General features: G+C 40.8%; 1 protein-coding gene across 5 annotated transcripts in view; it reads left to right on the top strand.

The window, feature by feature from the left end:
• CNKSR2 (connector enhancer of kinase suppressor of Ras 2) overlaps positions 1–26,333 on the top strand; it is a 1,692,689-nt gene that overhangs the window by 1,441,533 nt on the left and 224,823 nt on the right. For all 5 annotated transcript variants that reach the window (XM_085622481.1, XM_085622480.1, XM_085622479.1 and 2 more), the window contains 3 exons: positions 6,646–6,713; positions 10,686–10,786; positions 18,253–18,790. In XM_085622481.1, the coding sequence (XP_085478607.1) occupies positions 6,646–6,713; positions 10,686–10,786; positions 18,253–18,790 (707 nt within the window). The remainder of the gene's footprint in view (positions 1–6,645; positions 6,714–10,685; positions 10,787–18,252; positions 18,791–26,333) is intronic.

The raw sequence follows: 26,333 nt of genomic DNA, 5'->3' as shown, positions 1-26,333 counted from the left end.
GTGGCTGTATGCATGAGTGAGTAGGAGTATGAACGGCTGAATGAGTAAGTGACTGGGTGTGTTAGTGGCTGTATAGGTGAGTGAGAGGCTGTTTTATATAGGTGTTTCGTTATGTGACTTTGTATGTGAGTGACTGTATTGGACAGTGAGTGTCTGTGTGAATGGCCTACACAGGGGCTAAACATTACAGAAGCATGCATTTACTTCCTCAAGCTAACACTTTTGAGAGAGATATGAGGGTGAGTAGCTATGGATGCCTTTGTAACTGAGACAGATTCTTTTGTAAATAGTGGAGATGCGAGGAAGTGGGTTCTGATCCCCGTAAGCCCTCCTGATTTTGCAATCTCTGCTGTGATTTAGGTGCCCAAATGGATCAGTAAGAGGCCCTGCACTGGTTACACGCAAAAACGTGTGCACACGTTTGCACACATGTGGAGGCTGAGTGACAAGCACTGTTTTCTGACTCAGCTTTATATCTGCAATAGAGCTACACACAGGTAGCTCTATTGCAGACAGGACCAAGTAAACATTTGTTCTGGCCTGCGGAGTCCTAATAATTTTGAGTGAACATCGAAAAACAAACATCTTCTTTCTTTTTAACTAAAGTACGTCTGTAGTGCTTGACTATAGGTTCACTTATATGATATCCATGTCAAAAATATAGTGTGGTCAAAATATTGAGACAGTAAGTGCAAATAGATTAGTATAGATTTAGTATTCTTACCTCTATATCTACGTACCTTGAACGTATATAATATCACCAAGGTACACAATGTGGAGTTAAGTATAGTAAAACTTGGCTTACACATAGACACTTACCATCACAATATTGTGGTCCTCGATATTTTGGACACAATATATTGTTCAAACTGCTCACTATATTTCTATTTTGGGTGAAATCTACATGCAGTATTAATTGCATTGACTCAGCATAGACATGAATGCATAGTGATTAATGCAACATTTTCTATGTTTAAAACTGTCCTAAAAGCAAATATTTGGGCTCCTTCATGCCTTCTGGATTTTGCAATATTTCCTTGTTACAGGCATAACAAGATTAGGGTTTTGTTTCAAACTACCCTATTTGGAGCTGTAAACCTTTTAGTGGAAATGAAGAACCTAGATATAGCCTGTGCTATTGGGAAATATATAAACAAAGTGAAAGAGTTTTTTAACTGATGAAATTTAGATCTTTTTAGATTCAGGGAAAATGGGTTATTAATGGATAGAAGTAATTTGTGAGACATACTAGAAGGTCAGTGTGACCCAATAATGGAATAGTTGATTTTTTTTAATTTTAAGATGATTTTTTATTTTGCATTTTTATGGTTGTGAATTATAGGTTTAAGAAATGTATTGAATATTGTATGATTCTGACTTACTTATCTATGGAATGTTATGCTGCTAAGTGTATACTTTTATGGTTGTAAATAACCGAATAAAGTTTCATACCCTATTGGGATAAGTTAATTATTCTGCTGAATGGCTGGTAGTTCAAAAGCTTCCCCCAGACAGTGAGCCCATTTCTGTGGAATTAGACGCCTTCTAGTAAAGGCAGGGGCAATATCGCCATAATGCTAAGAACTGACACACTCTCATATTTGTGTGCATGCCTTTCTCACAGGGAAAAATGGGGGAACAGGCAGACCTCTGGAACCAATGAAACTAGAGGTTCTCTTTAAAGCAGGCTGCCTAGCTACTTGCACATCATCATGCGATTTTTAAAATGGCAGAGTCAAGTTTTGATGTGAAAGGCCTTTCCCTTTCCTATGGTCTTCCTGTAACTTACACTGCTAAAACGTGTCCCTTCTTTCCAAGGCTTCAAAGGGAAGTCTGCCTTTGGACAATAGGCAAAAAGCTCAGAGCATACATCCCAAAAGTCGAATACTTTGCAGGTTTTCAAACAGTGAAAGTCACGCTCATGACATGGAGTGCACAACAGAACAGATCCTATTTTGACTATTTTTGGTTGATGGAAAAGAACATCATCAGTCTTTTTAAATGTGAAGAATAAAAAAGTATTTATTTTTGTAATTTTAACAGTGCAAGTCAGCATAGGCAGTCTGAGGCAAAGTTATATCAACTCGAGGTCTGCTTATGCTGACTTCAACACATGCAAATGAACATTCATTTGGATTAATAAACTCTGGAAATATGCTCTAACAATCCCCGCTGCTCTAACAATCCCCGCTGATGATATTTAAAATCATCATAAACCACACTTCACTACTCTACAGTAACTCATTCATCGTTTTTTTGTTTATCGTCTTCGGTTTCTCCAGTCCTCTCAATTTGTCATATCATTTTGTTTTTGTCATCAATCTTTATTTTTTCTCTCTTCCTTTTTCTAATCTTCTTTCCACTATCACATTTCAAACCTATACCTTCCAAAGTTTATAACGTTGTGAGACAATATTCTTATGTGAAGCATGCACAACCAAATAATGCAGACTCACTAAAATGTCAATTGGAACTGAAAATGAAAACCTATTTTTAGAGCCAAGCAAAATTTGTTACAAGTACCCACCTTCTTTCTGTAAAATAGAAAGTCTTGAAAACAAGAGCTAAACCTCAAAGGTGCAAACATTTTTACAAGTGAATTCTTCAAAAGGTTAGAAAATCTGATGTAAGTAATTTTAGTTCTCAAAGATGATCGATATGAGGAGATATGGGCATGTAATTCAACAGTTCAGTTCATAAAGCTCAACACAGAAACATAACTATCTTCAACAGAATACTCAAGATACAAAAACAATCGTCTTGAAAGTGGACATTAACTATTAAAATAAGGAAAACAATTCCAACTCAGTTTCAAATCTAAGAGAGTTATGCAGACACATTAGGAAAAATAAAAAAACTCAACTATCTTCTTCTCAGATATTTAACAATTCCGTTTCATTACTCTATCAGGGTATTATTCATTGAAGATCCCCATCATTCTTCGATTCATGTCTATTCATGAAGATGCCTCCAACAGAAATCGATTGTCTCTCAGATTAGTGTCTCTTTCTTCTGGGTACATTTTTTGTCAAATATGCTCATTTATTTGCTGAGTACTTTCTGTTTGGCACTCATACTTTTGGTAATCTTCTGATCTCAGGCCTTTCAGAATCTTTCTCATTACTGTTTGCTATGCTCGTCTTCCTTCTCTAACACCTTCTGTATCAAGTTTCCATTTTCGTTAAATTCTCCAATAAAATTACACTCCACATCAGTCAACTTGCACACACTTTCTCGTTAGGAGTGTTAAATGTTTGGTATAGCATAATAGGTCTATTATTTATACTAATAGAAGCCCAATTAATTCCAGGCAACTAATGAAATGGCAATTCCTAGTCCAGCTCAAGCTCCACCGATAGACCCTGTTCTAATAGAATTGCCAAATAAAAGTGCATAGCTTAAGGGGAGTTGGGAATATGTAAGCCACTCTGTAACAGAAGACAGTAAGGGGGTACAAATAAAGCAATTTGTTACATCCATGATATTCTTATATTCAGTAAATAGAATAACAAGTATTTTCCTTAATCTTTGCCACATAAATATCTCTGTGATCTAAAAAGTATTCAAACAGTGAAAGTGACGCTCATGACATGCTGTGAAATGAAGTAATAATTACAGTAACCAATAGAATTTCATAAAAATAAGATACAAAAAAACTAAGACACATAAAACAGGATTTGTTTCTGTAATTTTGATACTGCATGTCAGTACAGGCAGCCTGAGGCCCAGGCATGTTAACCCAAGGACTGGTTATGCTAACTTAAACACACACAAATTAATATTCACTTTAATTAATAAATCTGCTCTAACAACTCTATGCAAGAGACATGCTGAGTGGGAGTCATGCTGTTTGGGCCTTGCTTATTTTTCACAAACATATTTTATTTCAGTTCTTTCATATGTGACATCTTGGGGTGACATGGAAGCAACCTGTGGTTGTCCAGTTAGAATGTAGGCATTGGTATACAGTGCAGTAGCAGTGCTTATTATTGTTGGAGTAGAGAGTAGGAGAAGGTGTTTGCCCAGTTTCACGACAGCGATAGAGTAGGTGCTCACCTTCATGCAGGAACAAATGAAGAAGGCCTTTATTTCATCATTTTTAACAGTGCACAGCAGTAGATGTTTACCTAAAAAGTGAAATCATGATTTTGATGTTTGTGCCAGAAACAGAACACAGAAGAAAACAGTGTTTGGCCCAGAACACAGGACAGTGCACACTGAGTTCAGTGCAGCAATGGGGTGCAAGGCAACAGGGCTACACCATTAAAATCCTCTTTTAAAGAGCAGAGGTGCAAACACGGATGACCCTGTTGCTCACCTCCACTGTATCACCAATGCTCAAAACCTTGCAGTTGTGCCTAAATGTGTGTGTGTGTGAGAAGGTTCTGTTACCTAGAGCAATCCTGCATCTACTCAAGCAGGGGTGACACAAATTCCTTGCTACTGAAGCACTGAACTGTACTTGACCTTAAGTGTGGATCAGCGACGGTCCGTGTAGGGCGTTTTACCGGGGCGGTGACGTGGGGCAGAGGAGGGGCAGGGTGGGGGGTTGCAAAATGCGGCATACGGCCAATTGCAGGTAAGTTACGAAAAAATAATATAAAACGAATTTTGTTACGCGCGCTGTCCAGTAGTTTCATAAGTAGACTGCAATTCTGCCAGCCCCATCATTTGGACGTTGCATTGAACTACCTCCGTGCCTCGTCTCAACTAAGACTATTAGATCGTACACAGGGACAGTTGGGGCATGGGCTGTGGCTCTTAAATAGTTCCCAAAAAATTAGAAATTTACTCCCATAAGTTTCCTCCTACATTTGGAGTACATTTACAGCTATTTTGGAATTTATAAATGTTTTCCAGAGTAAAAGGGCAACTGTCACAGTTTTCTAATGAGTACTCGGGGATTTCATTTTGTTTGCGTACTCCGTTTTCACATATATGTAAAAAAGGGCAGCCCAATGCCCCTTGAGGCATCTGGCTCAAGATACTTATCACAATCAAGTACTTTCAAGAGTTGCTCTCTCTCTCTAATATTTCAACTATTTACAACTATAAATTATGGTGAAAAGATTGCAGCCACAATTATTCCACCCACTCTAATTCAGCAATAGATACGTGTTGCCCAGGAGCTACACACAAAACCTTTGCTGTCATTAAATTGTTACGAACAAATATTTTTTGCTTATTTTGACACAGTTACAGAAAACAAGTAGATACACAGAAAAAATAGAAACCCACAGCAAGTGTTAACAACAAACTAAACAGAGGAAAAATCATTTTGGCTGTGATAGAGGTGTTTGTATCAAACAATAAAAATGAATGCTAACGTTAGTTTAATAGTTACAAAATTGATTGCTCTAACATGAACTTCAGCTAATTTAAATTGCTGGATGTTTTGGTTCAATGAATTACCAATACCATCACCATAGAACAGAGAAAATGTACCCCCCCCCCTTCTGCCTTAAAAATCTGATTTCACAAAAGATTGTTCAGAATGAAGGTCAAGAAGATCAAACCCCTGGGTTAATCCTGCTACAGTGAGGTTAGGACCATTGCTTCTTCAAAGTGAATTTATGTAACTCAATATTTTTCTGTGTTTGTGCTTTATTTTCAGATAGTACAGCTCAGAAACCATGGGCAAAGTTTGCCTCTTTCAGTTTTTGAGCTGTGCTGCCTAAAAACAAAGGACCATGAGAAATACCCATCCTACAGGTGCATAAAACAGGTGCTCAACTCTGCACTGTGCCACAAAAGCCCATTAAGATAGGGCCCTATGTGTCGTGAAGAGAAATCCAACATATGCCAGAAAATACATGAATTAGGTACATTTACAGGGACACTTATGAGGATTTTTGTGAATCCCCAAAATGGCGCACATTTTTTATGGGAATGAGACCTGTAATACTCCAGTATATTGAAACAACAGACACTATCTCTGACTGGTAATGGTAAAGAAATATATTAGCCAAAGTCTGTTTTTGAACAAGCTTGATATCTTTTGTAGCTTATCACACCAATTAGTTCCTACTGATTGTATGTGTGTACATATTTGACAGGGCGACTGACCATCGCTCCATAGGTTACAGAATGTTCCTGTAATCTCTGTAGTATTTTTATTTATCATAAACAGACACAAATGAATCATTTAAAAAAAACATGTAGCATTCCTCCTCTAGGAGACTCGTTGCTGTTTGCTGCTGAAGTTTAATTTCTGATGGAATTTCTCATACCACATTTGCCTCAAACTACCCACTTATAACTGTAATTGGAGATACTCTAACACTTGTGTGGTGAGGCAACATCTGTTGATACCAGCTTTCACAGCCTTTTGATTATCCACAAACCCCTCATCTTACAGATGTTAGACATTTCAATTCAGGCTTTGTCTTGAAAAGCAAGACTACAGAGTGGAAGTTATTTTTGCAACAGCAAAATTATACATCTTTGTAGAAACTGATGGGAAAAAAAAGTCAGACAAACCAGCTGCCCGAAAAGTGTTTGAAATATCAGAAACCCTTGAATCTTCTTGAGTATTGATTTTATGTAGCATGAAGCGCAAATAAATATAAATTGCAGCTCCGAGGCGTGAGAAGCCTGTACTGGTTTTGATGCTGTTTCATTCTCTCTGGTTTCTGTGTTTTTCAGGTGGCTAAACAGGGTCAGCATGGCTGCTGCGGGTTTCGCGGAAAGAGAGCGGATTAAACCAGAAAGAGGTACACTGTATTAGTCCTTAAACCCCCCCTCACTCCCCCCACACACCCCAATTCTTTTGTGTGGAAAGTGTTTTTATCAGGTCTCATTTTAGTCGGGATTTCCTCTTAGGACGAATACACCACTCCTACCTACCATTACTACTTGCACCCATGGCCGACAGGCCCCCACATAAACAGCTTCTTAAATATCATACCTTATGATGGGTATTGCAGGCTTGGACTGGGGACCCAAAGTAACAACACAACACAGGCCCCCTTGCAAAATGACGCAAGGGTGCCGGCACTGGCGCGTGGAATGCCAATTGTGCACCAGCGCAGGGGAGAGCACACAGATGCATCATATTGTTGTTAATACGACACATTCCTGTGCTTTTAAAATGACGAAGCTCAGCACAGCAAAATGGCTTGCCGCGCTGCGTAATTTTGTTGTAAATGAGGCCCCATATGTTTTCGAGTACGGTTCATGACCACAGCACAGCATTCTGTGTAGTGAAAAGGGGGAAAAAGAAGAGCAATGACATTTTGAACAAGGTAAGAAAGAGCTAATGTGGAAAGCAAGTGATTGAGAGTCATTTGTGATCCAAACACTTTGCAAGAGGTTTTGGTAAAAAACTGCGGCAAACTGTTTCTTTTTTACAACCCAATTTATCAAGTATATTGTTAACAAAGTAAAAGATTGTACATGTAGCTCCACAGGAAAACTAAGGAAATATTTGAGCAATTTGCATGTGAAGGATCCTAGTCATACCAGTGCTCACAATGCCCAGTATACCACCATTACCAAACAAGTGTCCTCAAACTCCCAGTATGTAACGAAGCAGAGGGTTAGATGATCATCCACAATGCTACAGTATGTAAAGCACCAAAGTGCTCTATGAGCTTCCAAATGTCTCCGGTATGTAAAGCCTGGGGCGGCTCCTCCATTGGCCCCACTGCCAAAAATGTGAACTGGGAAAGCCCCAGAGGTGAAAAATAAAATAGTAATAAAGTTCATTTATTACCATTTTATTTTTTATCCTCCCATCCTGAACCGAGTGTCAGGACGGGTCGGGCCACTACTGCACAGCTGCTGAATTTCAACAGTGAGCTGTGCACTTCAGTTTAAAGATTGCATGTCTTTTTGGCCAGCTGCCAGCCAGACATGCGCATTTTAAACTTCTCTAACCTAGCTGTCTCAAGACATCTGGGTTACAGTAAGCGCAAGCCTCCAGTGCCCTCGAGAGCACCAAGAGAGTCTGCTCCTTCCAATCGTGGTGCTGCTCTCATGCTGGTGAGAGCAATATCAGGATTAGTTAAGGTAATTTACTGGATACAGAGCAGAACACGGACAGAGTGGGGAAGATGTCGGACGTCATGCAGCAAGCAAGTTAAGTGTTTTTTTTTATTTTTTATTTACACTTACTACTCACCTTGCATGCATGCATGCACTGATCACGCATTTGCTTGGCTCCCCACTCTAACTTCTTGCCAGCCGCCGCTGTGTAAAGCATCATATTTACAAAGTCCCACGATGTAAATCAGTCCAGACAATGCTTCAGTATGTTATGCACCATAGCTGGGACAATATTCCTTGGTTATGTAGAGCTTTGTGGTCATATCAGTTTCCACAACATCCCAGTATCTAAAGCACCAGAAGGCTCGACAAACTTCCATGGAGATCCAGTATGTAAAGCACCACATTCAGGTCAGTCTTTACAATGTTCCAGTGTGTAAAATAATACAGCTGGGCTAGCATTCGCAATGTGTTTGTAGAGCACTACAATCAGGCTGTCATATATGAAAAGCAATGTAGCCATATCAGTTTCCAAAATGTCCAAGTATTTAAAGCACCATAGCCAGATGAGTTCCCTATGTCTTATTATGCAATGTACAATAGCAATATGCAATACCAAGGCCAGTATTGCCCATTATCCAAGCAAGGTATACAGGCCACAGTTCCTAAAGCACTATCCATTGACCATTATTCATAATGTCCTATGTAAAGGCCCATCGCCAGGCCAGGGTATTCACAATGTCCAAATATTTCAGACACTACACATAAGCCAAAATCTGTATTGCTTCAGCATGCAATGCAAGACCTAGTGGCCAATGCGCATGATGTACCAGAATGTAATGCATCATCACCTGACTAGTATCCACAACATCCCAGTATGACAGCTTAACACCCATGTCAGAATATGTAATTCCTTAGCATGTAAATCAAGGAGACCAGGCCAGTAGCTGCAATGTCCCAATGTACTATACCTATTTCCTAGCCAATACTGGTAATGTCCTTTCATGTACATTTACAAAACACAGCCACTAGCCACCAACTCCAATATGCAAAGCATAACGTTCAGGACAACATGCACAAAGCCCTCTATACTAAATTATCATTCATGTAGTGTGCAGTGTTCACAATGTCCTAGTATGTAAAGCACTAATAATCTCCATTATCTAGGATTGTATCTTCAATGCCATATTATATAAAGTACTGTCAAGGGCCAGTATCCACAGCCACTACCCCACTCCTCACCATTTGTGGGCCTGGTTAGAGGTAAAACCACAACTGCAGCAAAATGATTGGAGCTTAACTACCTCAGCATTGAGCATACCACTGTAGGAGGGCAAGCTGAAGGCAGGTGTCCTAAGGTCAGTCCAGCTGGTCGGGCTCATTCGGATTTAGATGACTTTCTGCAGAACTAAACCCACTCAGGATCCCCTCTTTACCCCTTTTTTGCATATCCACCTAGAGTATCAGTGATCCAGATGTTGGAAAGGCAACTTTTACTGTCTTGGGTGCCTATCCTGAGGGACCATGTGGGCTTTGCATATGAGGCACAGGTTGAGAAAGCACCTGCTTTTAGGTCTGGGCAGGCAGGCTTCAGCCATTAATGCAGCCTTTTTCGCCTCAAGCACACTGTAAAATTCCAGTTTTCCAGTGGTTCAGTCCACCGTTGGCCTTTTGTGGCACAAAACATGGTGCTTCAACACAATGTGGATGTAAATGCAGTGTTGTATATGTTCCACTGTCTAGAGAAATGTTTTTTGTCCAGTAACTGCTCCTCCTCATTGGACCACTATCTGGAATGCCCACATCATGTGTTACGGTCTTGTGTTTAAACTATTTTTACAGTTTATTTACCTTATTCTGAATGAAAATGCAGTATTGCCTCAAAGGAGTACGTCATTTGAAGTATGGCCAATGTTTGCTAGATTGCAAAAGGCAAATGTAAAAGAACTTCCTCAAGTTTGAGTGTAAATTCAGAAGGATACTTGTCTTTACAAATTGCATTGGGTTCTCTTCTCCGACTCCTCCTTTCTCTATTCCCTGCACTGTCGCCTTCCTCCAATTCTTATCTGGCATCACTTCTTACCAGCCTCACCTACCTTCTCCCCTTCATTCAGAGCTCTAATACAGGACTAGTTGAAAAACCCATTAGCTTGCTAAATTCCCCATTTGTCTTCAAAATAAAATAATGTTGCACTTGTCCAGCACACACTTTTTTCCCTGTTTGCTTGTATATTATTCACCAACTCCTTTGATTGGCTTTCTCTGGATTCCTCTTAGACCTTCATTCCAAGTTTCTCGAAATTACCGATTTGGGCAAGGTGCAAGTTTCCACCAATCAGTATCGTGAGATGTGTAGTTATTACTCACACTTTTTTCACAACTGGATTTTTTTGATGATGCATGTCACCAGGTGAAACCTGGCAGAGTATGTCAGAGGAAAACTACCTGGAATGTGGGAATTACATCTGAAAATGAGTGCAGAAGCACCAACTTCGGCAGCAATTCTCCATTCTCCCAATGGTGTGGCAGTACCGCCCTCAGAAAAAACTGCGCTTCACATTATCGTGATTTCTGGGTGTGGTATTACCACATGAGGCTTCCCATTGTGATATGAATGTCAATATTTGGATTGATCTCATGCAAATAAGTAGTTCCTTAAATTGTAAAATTGATAAAGTGTCTTTTGTGTATTGTCTTAGATTACTGGAGTGAAAGTGAGCAGGACGAAGCAGATACACCATCAACGCCTAAGCAAGACAGTCCTCCTCCTCCTTATGACACATATCCGCGACCTCCCTCGGTGAGCTGCTTGTGTGAATCACTGATAACAAGCCATACTGAGGTTTATGTACCAAGGGTTACAGGGATACTTCTGCGACGATACTGAGTATTGCTCTGTGCCTGCTGGCTTATATAATGGTGTTACGCCCCTGCATCCCCCGCAGTACGGGGGGCCCCAATTTCCAGGGGGCCCCCTCAGCACTGCACTTCGGCCGGAGAGCTCTTGATAGAGTCCGGAGGGGGCCCCACTCGACGTACCTTGCAGGGGGGCCCCCTCAATTATCGTTACGCCACTAGATTTAGTCACCGCTTTGGAAGGGAAATTTGTTGCAAAGTGTAAAGCTAACAATCAGCTGATGCCTACTGAAAATGAGGACAGCAGATAATAATGTAAATGGTGTGGGGGTGTTTGGTGAATGTGGTGAAGAAGGAAGGGTACGGATGAAATTATGAGATGTAGATAAGTGTGCACGAGTTGCACCCTGGTTATAGGGTGCACAAAAGATGATGTTGATACATTTGCAAGTTGGAATATGAACTCTCTTAAGTATGTGCTCCAGCAGACAGATTTTCAGAGACGTCATACAGAGGCATACCAGGATGTGAACAAGTACAGATTTGCGACATGCCATGGTCTTACCCATTGCTGAAAATGTACATCACTGTAAATGTTATGCACCCTGACTCTGCACACCTCCTCTGAGCTTGTCATCAAGCCGAAATTTGAGTAGGGGGATCAAGTGGCCAAGACCCTGGAACTGATGGGCAAGAAAGCAGCTCACAGAGCAGTCACCAGGAAGCAGAGTCACTAATGTTTGGACGACTGTGCTCGAAAGATGAAATTATGAGCAGTTGCACAGCCCCACAGCCTGCTTTACAGTTACATCTAGATAAGTCGTGGAAGCCCAAATCAAATACTTCCCGGACTTCTGCTTTCTGCTGACTTCGCGCTAAAGGTCCCAAAAGTAGCATGAAGCATCAGGTAGTAGTAAAATAAAGGCTGGAAATCCAGCCCAGAACAGTCCGAATAAACATGCACTGTAGAGGGCAAGACTCTGCCTCAACTCCTCACCATGGGTGGAGACAAGGGAGAGATCCCTGAGAAAAAGGCATTTGGCAACGTATTGCCTGATTGTGCATGTTTGCAAGTAAACACACAGAAGCAGGAAGCAGCAGAATATCTGTCGGTATGTACCAAACTATCATGTCAAGAATATCGAGGGCAAAAATATTGTGAAAGTAAGTTTCTATAGGAAAGCAAAGTTTTACTATGTATAACTCTGCTTATATGTACCTTGACAATATATATCTCTTCAATGAATTTAGATAAGGAGTTAAGAATAGTCAATCTAAACTTACCTATTTGCACTTACCTTTTCGATATTTTAGTCCTAAATATTTTTGACAAGTATTTATGTTCACACAATATTTCTGGTTCCAATACTCTGTCAGTGATCTATATCAGTCTCCTTATAGATGTGCACCACAAGGGCCTTTTGGGATACAGCTTTTCTCAATGTCTTCTGTAACTGTTATGAGAACAAGGCACCATCATGGGAATAATTGATACAAATTGAAAAACCTGTAAAATGTGCTAAGCTATATCACATCTGTACGTGCTTGGCCCACAGCAAGTAATATTATACAAGTGATCCTTTCTGTCCCCTGTTATGTAAGTTGTGTAAATCAGGAGTTGTTCAGATACGTAAAAAGCTTTCTAAGCATTTGCATTGATTTGTATTGTTTTGCACAATGATGGTGCACACTGCCTATTAAATCATTCTTCCCTTTGATACTGGACATTAAATTCTAGGTGATTGTAGCTTCCATACTAAGGGCCTGAGTACGAGTTTGACGCAGAAGAGCAGGCGCAGAGCAGGCGCAAAGCCGCCTCCGCTGCCCCAAACCTGTGCAAGATTGCTCAAGGACCGTTGACCGTATTACGAGTTGGAAATGCACAACTCGTAATAAGGTCGACAGTTTTTTGCTATTCGCATGGCGGTGCCTAGAAAACAGGCACCGCAATGGGAAAAGCAAAAAAGTTCCAGTACGGCATGGACTTGGACATCCATGCTGTGCTGGAATTTTGTGGGGTTACAGACAGGGGGGACAAATTATTCCCCCTGAATGTACCCCCATGGCAGGGGGCCATGGGGGCTTGTAGGGCACCCTTTGTTCCTAGACCACCAGCCTTTTCATGGTTGGGCTCCGCCATGAAAAGGATGGCAGCCCAGGAACTCGTAATATGCTGAGTGGGACTGCGCAAGTACTCGCTCAGCAAATTGCGTTGTGGCGCCCCTGGCGCAGCCGACGGTTATCCGCTGCATCGACTTTGGAAGTCGTAATGCGGCGGACGGTGGACTGCCACTGCTGCTCCACTGCGAGTCTGGCTGTTGGAAGACCGCCAGACTCATAATCAGGCCACCAGATGTTATTTTCTTGCAATATCATTTCAGCCTTTTAGTCAATTCTATTTACAGTTAAAGCTTTATTTTTCATATGAACATGGTAACTCCTTAAGCAGGACTCCATATGATAATGAAAAGTTAACTCCTGATTAAAGTTATCTTATGCTGTGGTTTAGTTGTATCTTGCCAACATGGCATAAAAGTACATTATCACTGGGTGTTTGTTAATGTCCTACAATATGCAATTTGATTAATAATTTGTGTTTGACACACTTCATACGCAATCTCTAATGTGCTGTTTAAGCAAGGGACTTATAGGATACAATTCAGTATCAAATAATGTCATTCAACAAAACTTCTAAGTTTTGTAAAGTTGCAGATATTGTTTAAGTAGAGCTGCTCCTGATCCAAAAACGTAGGGAGTGGTGCCATTAGGCTGCTTGTGAGGACGGGATTCTCAGTGTCACGCCAGGAAGTTTAGCACTGGATGTATAATGGGGGCTCCTAGCTCCACCTGCCGTTGCATGGTTCTGGATGTTTCCTGTTCACAAGACTTATTGTAACAGAGGGAGCCAGAACTCCGCTATCAGGGTGCATGGGTGTAGACTGAGTGCATCCTGGTGGGTTGCAGAGCCAGAAGGCTCCTATGATTTATCAACTATGGCTACACTTTTGGACGCCTTCAAGACAGGCCACCAATCTCATAGAAAAAGACTACCCACCAAATCATTAGTTTCTTTGTGTAGAAGGGGGAGGTGGTAATGGGAATGGGTTAGTCAAGCAGGGACTGCTTACTTTTATCATTACTGAGTGTCTGCAATTTTTCTCTTTGTTCATGAAGGATGGTACGGTTGATTATTGTTACAGTTGGCTGTTTAATGCTCTTGGGGAACTTTACATCTCACATTTTATCAACTTAAGGCCTTGCATGAACAGTTTTGTCACCAATATGGCCCATAGAGGGCTTGATAGTTGTTCAGACATAGGACCTACATGCCTCTGACCCTTGTGCTCCCTGCATAGGAGGCCTTTGAGGCAAAAAGAAACAATAGTGTTCAGGAAGGGGCTTCTGAAAATGGTTGCTCAGGATAGAACCCAGAGTACCTGTGTTCAAGAATGATTTGGGCACTCAAGGATGAGAATGGATGGTTTTGTCCATCTTAGATAACTCTTTTTAAGGGTTATTCAGGTGGGTCGGAGCTGTCAAGCATTTTGCCTTGGCCAACCAACAATCGGAGGATGGGTTCTGGGCTGGATCAATGCACGCCTCAAAAGATTGTTCTATCTTTCAAAATCACTTGATGTAAATTTTAACAGTTCTGTTAAAAAATAATTGGATTCTATTGTCAGGATGTCGTTATGGTGAGTGTATTGTTAATGTATATATTATGAAATTGTTACACTTTGCATTTCTTGTTTTATAAATAAATTCCACACATCATTTCTAAAGATGTCAGGATTTGGGTCCGCGTGTCTTATCCTGGTGAATGGGGATCCCCATCTTGCCACTCCTAAATCTTGTATTACCAGGATACCCGAATTCGATTTATATACCAAATTATTCTCAGAATTCTCAGTTAGAAAACAACAGCTAAGTATAATAAACCAATGGAAAATTCAGTAATATAGCAAATAACCTAGCAATCTAGATGAATGTTGGGTGAACATCCGTGAATGAAAAAATTAAATTGCAAGAATATGTAAAGAACATATAGATTGTTAATTTTGACTGGCTAGGATACATTCATTAGTTGTAGCTGGACCTTGGGAGATGGGAGATATTCACTCCTGTAGCTTAAAAGGTGATGCAGTGCTGCATAAAATTGCTATCTCTGCTATTTGATCGCCAACTGGTTTTATTGCATAGTACTACTTTAGAATAGTATATTGGAGTCAGGCCTTTGATTGCTTTTATTGTAAATTTCAGCAACACGTGTCCTTTAAAAAGTAATATTTATGATTTAGAGTTTACTCTGCTGAATGAGGGCTCTTCACAAAGGTTCCTTTTCCTTTAACTTGAGATTTCAGCCATTTATTATTAGATTTAGTATGATGTGGTCAGATTTCTGAGGGCACGGTAGACTTGTGGTAAATGGGACTGTCATATTAGGGAAATGTTGTGAATGAGCAGATAAAAGGGTTTTCATAGTAAAATGAGCCTAGTAAATTGCTCTCTATTGGAAAGATCTCGATTCTTTGGAAAAGTTCGATTATTACTAGGTTTGTTTTAATGTCCTAAATAATGTCTCTTAGACTTGTCAGTCTTAGGGTGGTCTCCCTCAACTGTTTGCCTCAACCCCTATTTTTGCTGATATCGTTTTTGTTGGCCTTAGGACTCTGTTTACAACTGCTGGCCGGTGCTAAAGTGTTTGTGCTCTCTCCTTTAAACATGGTAAAATAAGCTTACACCAAATTGGCACATTTAATTAATGTGTAAGTCCCTAGTAAAGTGGTACCACAAGTGCCCAAGGCCTGTAAATTAAAATTTACTAGTGGGCCTGTAGCACTCCTTGTTACACCCAGTTAAGTAGCACTTTAAACATTTCTCAGGCCTGCCATTGCAGCCTATGTGTGTAGCTTTGATCTGCCATCTTGAACTGTCAAAAAAAACCTTTTTCCAGGCCTAAACCTTCCCTTTGAAATACATGTAAGTCACCCCTAGGGTAGGCCCTACACAACCCAGAGGGCAGAGTGCAGTGTATTTAAAAAGCTCAACATGTACTTTTACATGTCCTGGAAGTAAAAAACCCTTACATTTGTTTTTCACTGCCTTCCTCTCCCATTAGGATAACATTGGGTTTCCTTATTACAATTAATAAGTGCTAACTTTCAATTGGGAGCAAATAGGAATATTGAGTTTGGTATCTAAAGAACTCTAATTCAAAACCCTCTTTAATCGTAAAGTTGAATTTGGATTTTAAGTCACAATTTTTAAAAGGACACTTGTTTTAAAGTTGTTTTTTTTTGTCCCAACCATTTAGTGCCTTACTCTATTTTTGAAAATTTGTGTGCGATTCTCTTGTTTTTTCACCTTATTACTGTTTGTGTGCTGCATAAATGCTTTACACATTGCTGATAAATTAAGCCTGACTGCTTTCGTGGTACAAGAGGGTGAAGCACGGGTTAATCTAGTGACTTTAGTGTTTCACCCTGATGTGGTTTACGGCTATTGGCTCAGGAAAGCTCAGCCCCTCCTCAATCAACACCCCAATTTCTCACAATGCAATTTTATGTAACAGTTGTGTTTGCCACATTTCATAAACGTTGACTAATAGGTTGCTTAAAGAAGTGAAGAATAGGATATAAAATAGAATCAAATAGAATCAAATAATGTCATTAAATGCAACTTTAAATTTCATGAAGTTGTAGCTTTTCATTTGGTAGAGCAACCTCTGACCCAAATAAATAGGGTTCGACCCATTAGGCTGGGTGAAAAGAAGCGGCTTCCAGGATCATTCAGGTAGTTCAGAAATGGATACACACAAGGGGGCTCCCATTAACCCCAGCTCTTGTATAGTTGTGCATTTTTTCTATGAACACAAGTAACTGGAACAAAGGCAACCTGGAATGTGACATCAGAGTGCATGACGATTTAAGAGGTTTGTCCTCTGTGGCTGCCCACTTGGATACCTCCTGGACATGAGTTGCAACGTTGGTATAAAACATACACATCCCAACATTAGTATATTTGTGTAGAAGGGGGAAGGTAGTTGTGAGAATTTGGGGAGCAGGGATTGATTTCTTTCATCCTTATTGATTACATCATGTTTTTTGCAATCATGTGTGATACTTGGTAAAGTTTGTGGCACCCAGGAATGTTGAAATCTTTGAACTGTTATAGAAGAGTCACATGATCAGTACCAGGATCAGGAATTCCAGCAGTTCTGTGAATTACATTTTTTTAGGATTTAATGTGCATAGAAATGTATTTCATTGAAACTAGTGGTTATATTTGAACCAACTTAGGTTGTAAAAATTAATACCCAGGTTGAGTCTTGCTGTCTTTATAAAACTATGCTTTGGGGCTGTGAGCATAAGTTTTGCGACTATGCCAAGATCAATTCTGCTCAGAATGAGGTGTAATAAGAACTAAACCTTGGCACTGAACTCAGCTCCACTGGCAGAGTTTACGGAATTTTGCATACTCTGCCTTCTGCGGAGAACGTAAAGTTTCTGCAAAATTTCCGACTCCGCAGCGGAGCGGAGTTCAGCCCTGGACTCTCCCGCCTCCCATCCCCCGCAATAAATATTTTCTAAATTCAATCTTCAAATAATGTAAAATAAAACCGCACTTACCTTATCACGGCATCCCGGGCTGCCCTCCTCCTTGTCGTAATCTCCTACGTTGGTCATACGTCATGGTAGGACTGTGCATGCGCAGTCCTACCATGGATTTCTGCGAGCAGGAGGAAGGAAGCCCGGGACGCTGCGATAAGGTAAGTGCGGTTTTATTTTACATTATTTGAAGATTGAATTTAGAAAATATGTATTGTGTGGGGGTGAGAGGCGCGTAGCGGAGCTCCACAGAGTTTTTGGCCACCTCCGTGGTGCTCCGCGTAGAGCAACTTCACCCGCTACGCCCAGGCTTAATAAGAACTTCTTTAGTGACAAATAGTGACTCAGACCTGAAATTGGTGATATTTTTTTTCAAAATGTGATTGTCACTGCTGTATGGAGTTTTTAGTTTTTTAAAATGCTGCTATTTAGTAACTGTTAATTGGAAGTCATATACAGCTTTCCCAATAGGTGAATGAGAAGTATTCGCCAAAAAGAAACAATATATCTAGAGAATGGGCTTTGTCAATAGTTTGAGGGTAGTTGGGGTATCTTTAGAATTTTTGTCCCAATTCTCATGCAATATTCAATGTAATATGTAATGTTCTTGCAATGATTAATAGATAGGGACTAGGAAGTCTTCTTGGGCAGGCACGTTTTCAGTTGGCCACAAATAGTATATGATTTGTCTTTCTTCTCTTTTGCTCTATGAGGTACTCTACTGCAATAAAATATTATAAAATATTGCAAAAGAATAGCGTTGTACAGTGTATTGCTCTAAAATGTATCTTTTTTTTTGTAGATGAGCTGCCCAAGCCCTTTTGTTGAACCAAAACATTGTAGGCTTTCTTCAACCGAGACCTCTCAGTCGCATTCTTCCCATGAGGAGTACCGACAGGAAGTAGTGGGCAGCATCGCGGAATCCCCACTCCGGAAAAACGCCAGCCAGCGGCGCTCCTGGCAAGATTTAATTGAGACTCCACTTACAAGTTCAGGGCTGCACTACCTTCAGACTCTGCCCCTAGAGGACTCTGTGTTCACTGACTCTCTAGTCATCTCTCCAGATCACCGGAGGCAGTCCACGCTTCCCATTCAGAAGTGCCACATGCAGGATCACTACGGCCCACACCCCTTGGCGGAGGGTGAACGGATACAAGTTCTAAATGGTGGAGGCAGTAAACCTCGTAGCTTTACTCTGCCGCGGGATGGGGGGCTCAATCACTGCAAGCAGAACTCTCTTCTTAGTGCCTCAGAGCTGCAGGAATCAGCACAAAAGAAACAAGTAAAGGAGGAAGAAGAGGAGACAGAAGAACAAGAATTAAACAACTTGTTAGATACAAGTAGGTATTCTATATTCTCCAAATATGCACACAATTAAGGAGGTGACATGGGGCACGTTAAATGGGGGTCATTTTTTTCAACTGGTCGTTGCATCCATGCAAATAACATTTATTTCACTACGGTTTAAATTGATTTTGGCTTGCCTTCCTTTTGCTGAGCAATATTCAACCTCAGACCCTTAGAAGTGCTTATAACATTTTTAAACACTGAGAATCAGGGGCCATATTAGGATGAGACCTTCTGCTTTTGCTTGGCAGTTCAGGCTGGACTGTTCCCATGAGGCACAGGGTCAGACTGATTTGCATATGGCCATGTCTGAACTGGGGTGGCAGAGTGGGCTAAAGAACGGTGATGGATTAAACCCAGATCAGTTGACTGGGGGTGAGTGCTTGCAATGTTCAACACTCCGTCCATCATTTCCTTTGGTTTTTGCTTTGTTCGCCATAAGATGGCAGGGTATGCTCAGACGTGAGTCCCTTGCTCACTTTGCCACTGGATTCAAGCAAGCCTGGCTGAAGACGGCTGAAATGCCAGAAACCAGTCCTAGGAAGCTTGTTTCCGGTCCAGGGAAGACATGGCTTGGCAGTTCGGGCTGGACTGTTCCCATGAGGCACAGGGTCAGACTGATTTGCATATGGCCATGTCTGAACTGGGGTGGCAGAGTGGGCTAAAGAACGGTGATGGATTAAACCCAGATCAATTGACTGGGGGTGAGTGCTTGCAATGTTCAACACTCAGTCCATCATTTCCTTAGGTGTCTCAAGTACAAACATATAACTCGGTATTTCTCGGAGTTAACATAAACTTGTTGGAAACAGTGAGCAGAGATTACCTCTCTCTGTTTCTGACTTATTCTGTCTTGAGTTCATGCCTTCAATCTGAGAAATTCCTAGATATATGTTTGAAATTAGACACCTCACACACAAAAAAAAGCACTTTGCTCATCATGATACCATTAGTTTTTCCAGGAAGGGCCTGTAGGGAGTAAAATAAAGTACATTCTTTTAATCCTATATTTATTGGAGCTACTGCTTTATTTTCAGGCAGCAGGGCTCAGAAACAATCCTGCTAACTGGCTAACACAGCTGTGTTGTCTGAAAATAAAGCACCAAGTCAGAGAAATATCAGGTTACATTAATTCACTTTACGCCCTGCAGGAGCATAAAAGAGGCACTGGCTCTGTGCTGCACTATAAAAGAGCATCAGGATAGGGTGCCAAATGACATGTAGGGCCTTGATGGCGCTGACATGTTTTGCAGTGCAAAATTATAATCTGGGCAAAGTAACAAGAAGTGCATAGCTTGCAGGTATTAACTTGCAGCAGTAAGTTTTGATCACATAATACTATTCAACAGCGGCAATTGATTGATTGACCACGATTTCGTTTAGTAAAAAGGTTGCAGTTCATGACAGAATTAGTTGTGTCGAATTGCAGTTCTTTTGCATGTTGTAGCAATTATAAGTCACATGTTTGGAATTGTTCCTGCCCCTGTTAATATGCACTTTTAGGGATCAAACTGATGCATTTTGCAGTGGAAAATACAAAAATACTTTAACGTCACCTCGTCCGATTTATGTATTTCTGCTATAATTACTTTTTGTCTTAAAATGTATCTCAGATCCCTATGCTTTAAAGGTCAAAGCCATTCGGTGACTATTGCCTTACTATAAGCAAAAATGGGAGTCGCCTAGCAAAATATATTGGATTTTTTAGATGTCTTCTTGTATATGTGCTCAACCATCTGGGTCGGACTGGGACTGATATTAGGCCCGATCACCCAAATAAAAGGGTCCCCAGTAACAAATCAGATAGCTAAAGAAGTAGCCTACATTTTACAATTCAGGCCAATTTTGAACTTTACAGACACCCTGGTATAGGCGATTTGCAAGGAAATAGGTGACTAATGTATGAGTGCTTGCTGCAGGCAATATTTGTGGTAATATCAGGGAAATCTATGGTGAAAAGTGTCCGGCAAGACCCTGAAGCAGGCCCACAAATAGCCAAAAAAACCAGCCCACACAGTAACTTGCCAGACCAGCCCTTCTTGCACTGCCAGACTGTCCTATAGGTCAGTCCGACCCTTTCAACTATTCACTTCAGAGCACTGAGTACTTTTTCTAAAACATGATTTTGATACATACAACTGGGCTGCAATCACAATTGCAAATTGTGCACCCACTAGGGGAGTTACACAGGTCCTTCAGTGCAACAGGGGCCAGGGGTAGGGTTGGCACAGTAAGCTTAATGTCAGTAAATATCTGTGAGACATGGGATACTCAAGGGACCCCTCATCATATTCTGCCGGGGGGGAAATTTTGCATTATCCCATTGGCACCCACTAATTATTTTTGCACAGGATAGTAGTCAGTGGGTATGCAATTTGCTCCTGATTATGAACCTGACTTACAATAATGGTGAATTTAACGCAAACTGAGGATTAAATCATACTTCCCAGTGTGTGCAGACTGCCATTTTATGCAATTTGCCCACTGATGAGTATTGGGTTTTACCTGCAGGAAACCGATATGGGAAACAGACACATTAAGCACAATCTATACCACCTTGTAATCCAGTTATAGGCCCAAATAGGAGTTTTTGCCTGAAACAGGATTTTCAGCATTGTCAGGGTCTGTCTGCACTCCTTTTACCTTCATAAAATAACAGTTTCCCTGCATAATGGAAACAAATTGAGCCCCAGTTCTTGATGTCTTTCTTGATTATAAGGTTACAGTATAAACTTGCTCACATTGCATTCAATCACAACTAGTGTAAGTGTATTACAGACTTCACAAACTGACCAGATTTGGATACTATGCCTCAATTTATAAGAGCCTGTTAACTAGGAAAATCAAAGACACAGATTGTTGGCACTAGAAAATAGGTTTACTTAGAATACGATTGGGAGACAGTCATCCCCGTATAACTGAAGACTAAGTCAATTTGCAACATGCATGCAACTGCTTATATACTTACAAATTATTCTGGGTTCATACTTACCCTCTTAAAAAGCAGTAACAAGTTATGGAATAATATGAGTTAATGATATATTTCCACTTAAACATCACATCACCTGCATCCTTGTACTTCTGTCCTCTCCTCTCGGTTCCCTTTATCTTAATCCTAACAGGGCTTTGATGAAATCTTGTCCTTTAACCTCTCTTTCCAGAGAATGTGTTTGTTCTGCTCTTCTTTTCTTGTTTTCTATACTATTGACCAAAACTACCTTTGTTCACATATGTTCTGAACCACACTTTTTTAATTTTTATTTATCCTCATATGACCTCCATAGATACAACGACCTCTCAACCTGTACCACCCTTGTCGTTTTTTATCTATTGGTTGTAGACTCAGCTGATGGTGTATGTGTGGAACCCAACCACACCACTCATCGAGAGCTGATCGAAAGGTCTAATCATAGGATAGATAGCTAGTTTAATCCCTGACTGAGTCGTCTAAAAGATTCCAAAACAACCCCATGTCTATCCTACCCTTATTCTGGTTGACCTTTTGGTCTAAGTCTCTAAAATAACGTACCGCGTTCCACCAGGCTCTCCAAGTTGGAGTGAGGACCTGACGCCAAAGCTTACAAATTTCTCTTCTTGCCAAAAGAACAAGGTAGAATACCAATTTACTCTCGGGCCCCGAAAGCACCAACAGACCATTAGGCTTCAACATTATACCAAAAATAATAAAGGAAAGGCTTACCTCAACCTCCATGCCCAGCACATCAGACAAGGTCTTACCCACACTGCCCCAGAACTCTTGAATCTGGGGGCAAGCTGCAAAAATGTGAACATCATCCGCGTTCGGGGCCCCACATCTCGTACAGTTGGCCTCTCCACCTCCCCTTATTTTGGCGAGCTTCAAGGGCGACCAATATATCCTGTGCAGTATAAAGAAATTATTTTTCCTAAGTGCAGCAGATTTAATTAAAGGATATAGAATTTCCAAAGAAACTTGCCATAACTTTTTCAAATCTTCATTCGGCAAGCCCTTCTCCCAGACCAGATATGGACGTTCCATTTTCTCGTCTGCTGCCGCAAGCAGATGTTGATACCAACAACCAACTTCCTTTTTTTTAACCCTTGAGTCTTGCAACTCCTCTTCCATGGAAGAATCCTCGGGCATTATCCTGCATAGACCTTTACACCATAAAGATATTTGATAAAATTTAAATCTGGAGCAAGCTCCTCTAGTAAGGTTCCACCATAATTCCCAAGGATAACAAATGTTCCCATCCAAGATATCCTTCCAGAGTAGGATTCCGGCCTCTTTTAGTGGCTGGGATAGTGAGTCTTTAAGGCATTCCGGAGTTCCTGGTGAGTCCCACACTGGAGCCCAATCACTATAATACGGTAATCCTACGCCAGCTCGACACTCAGTCCATAGCTTTGCCGCCATGAATAAAGTCTTAAACCTAATCTTTTTAAAGTATTTGGGGGCTCCAAATTTGTACATAAAGCCTGCCTTATCCCTCTCTTGAAGCATGGCATTGAACATATTTCCTATCAAGGAGCTGTCTGGTTTTGATAGTAAGATCCTACAATTTTTTAGTTGATATGCCCAACAATACAACTGAAGGTCTGGCAAACCCAAGCCTCCCTTAATCAGCTTTCGCCTAAGTTTCTTCCAGGATAGCCTGATCCCTTTACTTGCCCATATAAACGAGGAAATCTTACCCTGCATTTTCGCAAGAGCAGTTTTATCAAATTCCAGAGGTATATTATTAAAAAGATAGGCGATTTTGGGGAGCACACACATTTTAATCAAGTTGACTCTCCCGTAGTGGGTTAACGGTAAGGTCTGCCATCTCTTCAATAAAAGCTCCACCTCCTTCAAAATTTTATCCAGGTTTGTTTTGGGAATCTTTCCTATGTCCTGGGTTACTATCACTCCCAAGTATTTTAATTCTTTAGAAAGCCCAACCCCCTGTGCTGAAGTATTCCATGCCATAATTTTGGTTTTATCTCTGTTAACTTGATAACCTGACACTTCCCCGAAGGACTGAACTTCAGCCATTAACTCAGATACAGTAGGAGTAACATTGGAGGAAAATACAATGAGATCATCTGCATACAGTGCAATCTTTCTGAAGAATCCTTTAATTTCAAAAGGAGAGATTTTATCATTCTGTCTTAGACTCTGAGCCAGAGGCTCGATATACAGGTCAAAAAGGATCGGTGATAGGGGGCACCCTTGTCTCGTACCGCGCTGTATCGAGACCGCGGCTGAGAGAGTGCCGTTAACCAGTATCTGTGCCCGGGGACAGTTATATATTTTTTTGAGAACTTCCCTGAAGCTGAGTCCAAACCCAAAAGCCTTTAGGGTGTTGTTAAGGTAATGCCAATTAACTTGATCAAATGCTTTTGCAGCATCGACCATGATAATAGAAAGGGGGGCTCCTAATGTTGTTGCCATATCAACCAAGCCTATTAAGGAATACACCAGATCAAGCATCTGCCTACCCGGTAAAAACCCCTTTTGGTCTTGATGGATAATTGCCCCCACTATTTTACTAAGCCGAGCATTTAACACACCCGCAAAGACCTTATAGTCGCAATTTAATAATGAAATGGGGCGGTAAGATTGACATTCCAGTGGGTCCTTGCCCGGTTTCAAGATTAATGTAATAACAGCCTCATTCCAAGAATCTGGCAGGGGCGAATTCCCTCTAAGAATTTTATTAAACAACCTTACCCAGATCGGGATTATTTCATCTAATATTAACGTGTAAACTTCTATTGGTATTGCATCGGGACCTGCTGATTTCCCTTTCTTAGTTTTATTTAAAATTACACGTATTTCACCCTCCTCTATATCTTGAGTCAAAGTTGCTTGGGTCACCAAGTCTAGCTTCGGTAGTTGTTTTCAGACAGCCACTGCTCGATAACCTCATCCGCAACAAATAACTCCTCCCTATATAAACCTTGAAAGAACTCCACAAATACTTTCTCTATCTCCTTTTTTTCCTCTACCACCTTGGCTCCTATCTTGATGTTATTGATAAAATTGCGGGACCTATCAGATCTGCTTTTCAAAGCAAGTAATTTGCCACAGTTCTCCCCCTGATCAAAATCGCTCATCTTACTTGCCTCCCACTTTTGAAGCAATATTGCTTCAGTTTTAAGCCGAAATTCCATCTGTAGATCCTCTACCTTTGCTTCGAGGGATTTTTTCTCCGCACAGGCATCTGCCCCCTTTTTAAGGCTGTCTCGGTCAATGCAAGCTGTTTTTCTATGTCTTCGATCTCATTTTTTTCCACTCTAGCCCATCCGAGTACCGCTCCCTTTTATGAACCCCCTCAGCCAAGCCTTGAAGGCGTCCCAGACTATGTGCAAAGGAGCCGAATCTAGATTATGGTGAAAGAAGGTAGCTGTCTCTTTTTTTAGTAACTCAGGAGTTGAGGGTTGCAAGAGGAATCTTCTGTTCAGGGTCCACCTCCTAAAAATAGGTTCCAGAGGAAGAGCCAGCTGTAACATCATGGCACCATGATCCGAAATATGAATTGGCTGATATCTAATTGATCTCACTGACTCTAGCTCAGAGAGATCAATAAACATATAATCTATTCTTGAATAATGATGGGTTTTTTTGCTATAAAAGGAGTATTCTCTCATCTCTCCCATTTATTTACTCCAAATGTCACCAAGATTAAAAAACTGAACCACACTTCTGCTAATAATGGAAACTGAGTACATGCTTGTGCGCTGTGATCGTGCATTCCTCTAGGCTTTGTTAGTCATGGTTTCCCTTTTTAACTAAACTTGCAGAGCTTGTGTTTTGCTCTCCACTGACCTCACCTTTACTCTGTGTCCTTATTTAACCTGGTTCTATTTTTATTCTTTGATTGCATAGAGTTTTATACTGATTTTCTGCTGACACCGGTGGTGTTTTCTTTGTTTGTCTGAGGTTTCCCCACATTTTATATTTTGTTTAACATTCCCCCTCTAGTTGATATTTCAACTACTTATTTTAACTCGTGGTCCTAACTGAAAGTCAGCTGATATGTGTTCTCATAGCATCTGCCTCCACGCTAAGGATTTCGCTTTGAACATCCCTCTCACCTTAGCGCTAATTCTTTTACAGCAAACTTTTATTAATTGAAAAACACAATACATCAAAAGCAAGACCACAATGAGGAGCAACAAGGCCTTAAACAGTTCTGACATACAGGATGGTAACCAAACTAACCAACCATTAAACCATTAATCTGGGGCACCTCCTTTGCTCACCATTGTTCACTGTAGATCATGTAGACCTTTTATCGCCTCGGTCAAAGTTCTATTGTCCACATCTTTTGCACATGCACCCTTTGACTCACCCACACCATCTTGTCTGTCCCGTCTAGCACATCCTCATATGTCTGTCATGCGGAACTGGGCTTACTTCATATATTAAACCTTATTAAACTTGAGACCATTCTTTTGTGGCATAGAGTGTGGACAAAAATAGAGACCAAGCTAAATAGAGACATATTGTTGAATAGCCTGAAGCTGGAAGGGGCTTTAAAGATCTCATGGATAAGATATGTCCGCAATTTT

The sequence above is a fragment of the Triturus cristatus genome, chromosome 8 (genome assembly GCF_964204655.1).
Source record: "Triturus cristatus chromosome 8, aTriCri1.1, whole genome shotgun sequence".
NCBI lineage: Eukaryota > Metazoa > Chordata > Amphibia > Caudata > Salamandridae > Triturus > Triturus cristatus.
Note: the sequence above shows the minus strand (reverse complement) of the source record. Positions and strands in the feature narration are given on the sequence as shown.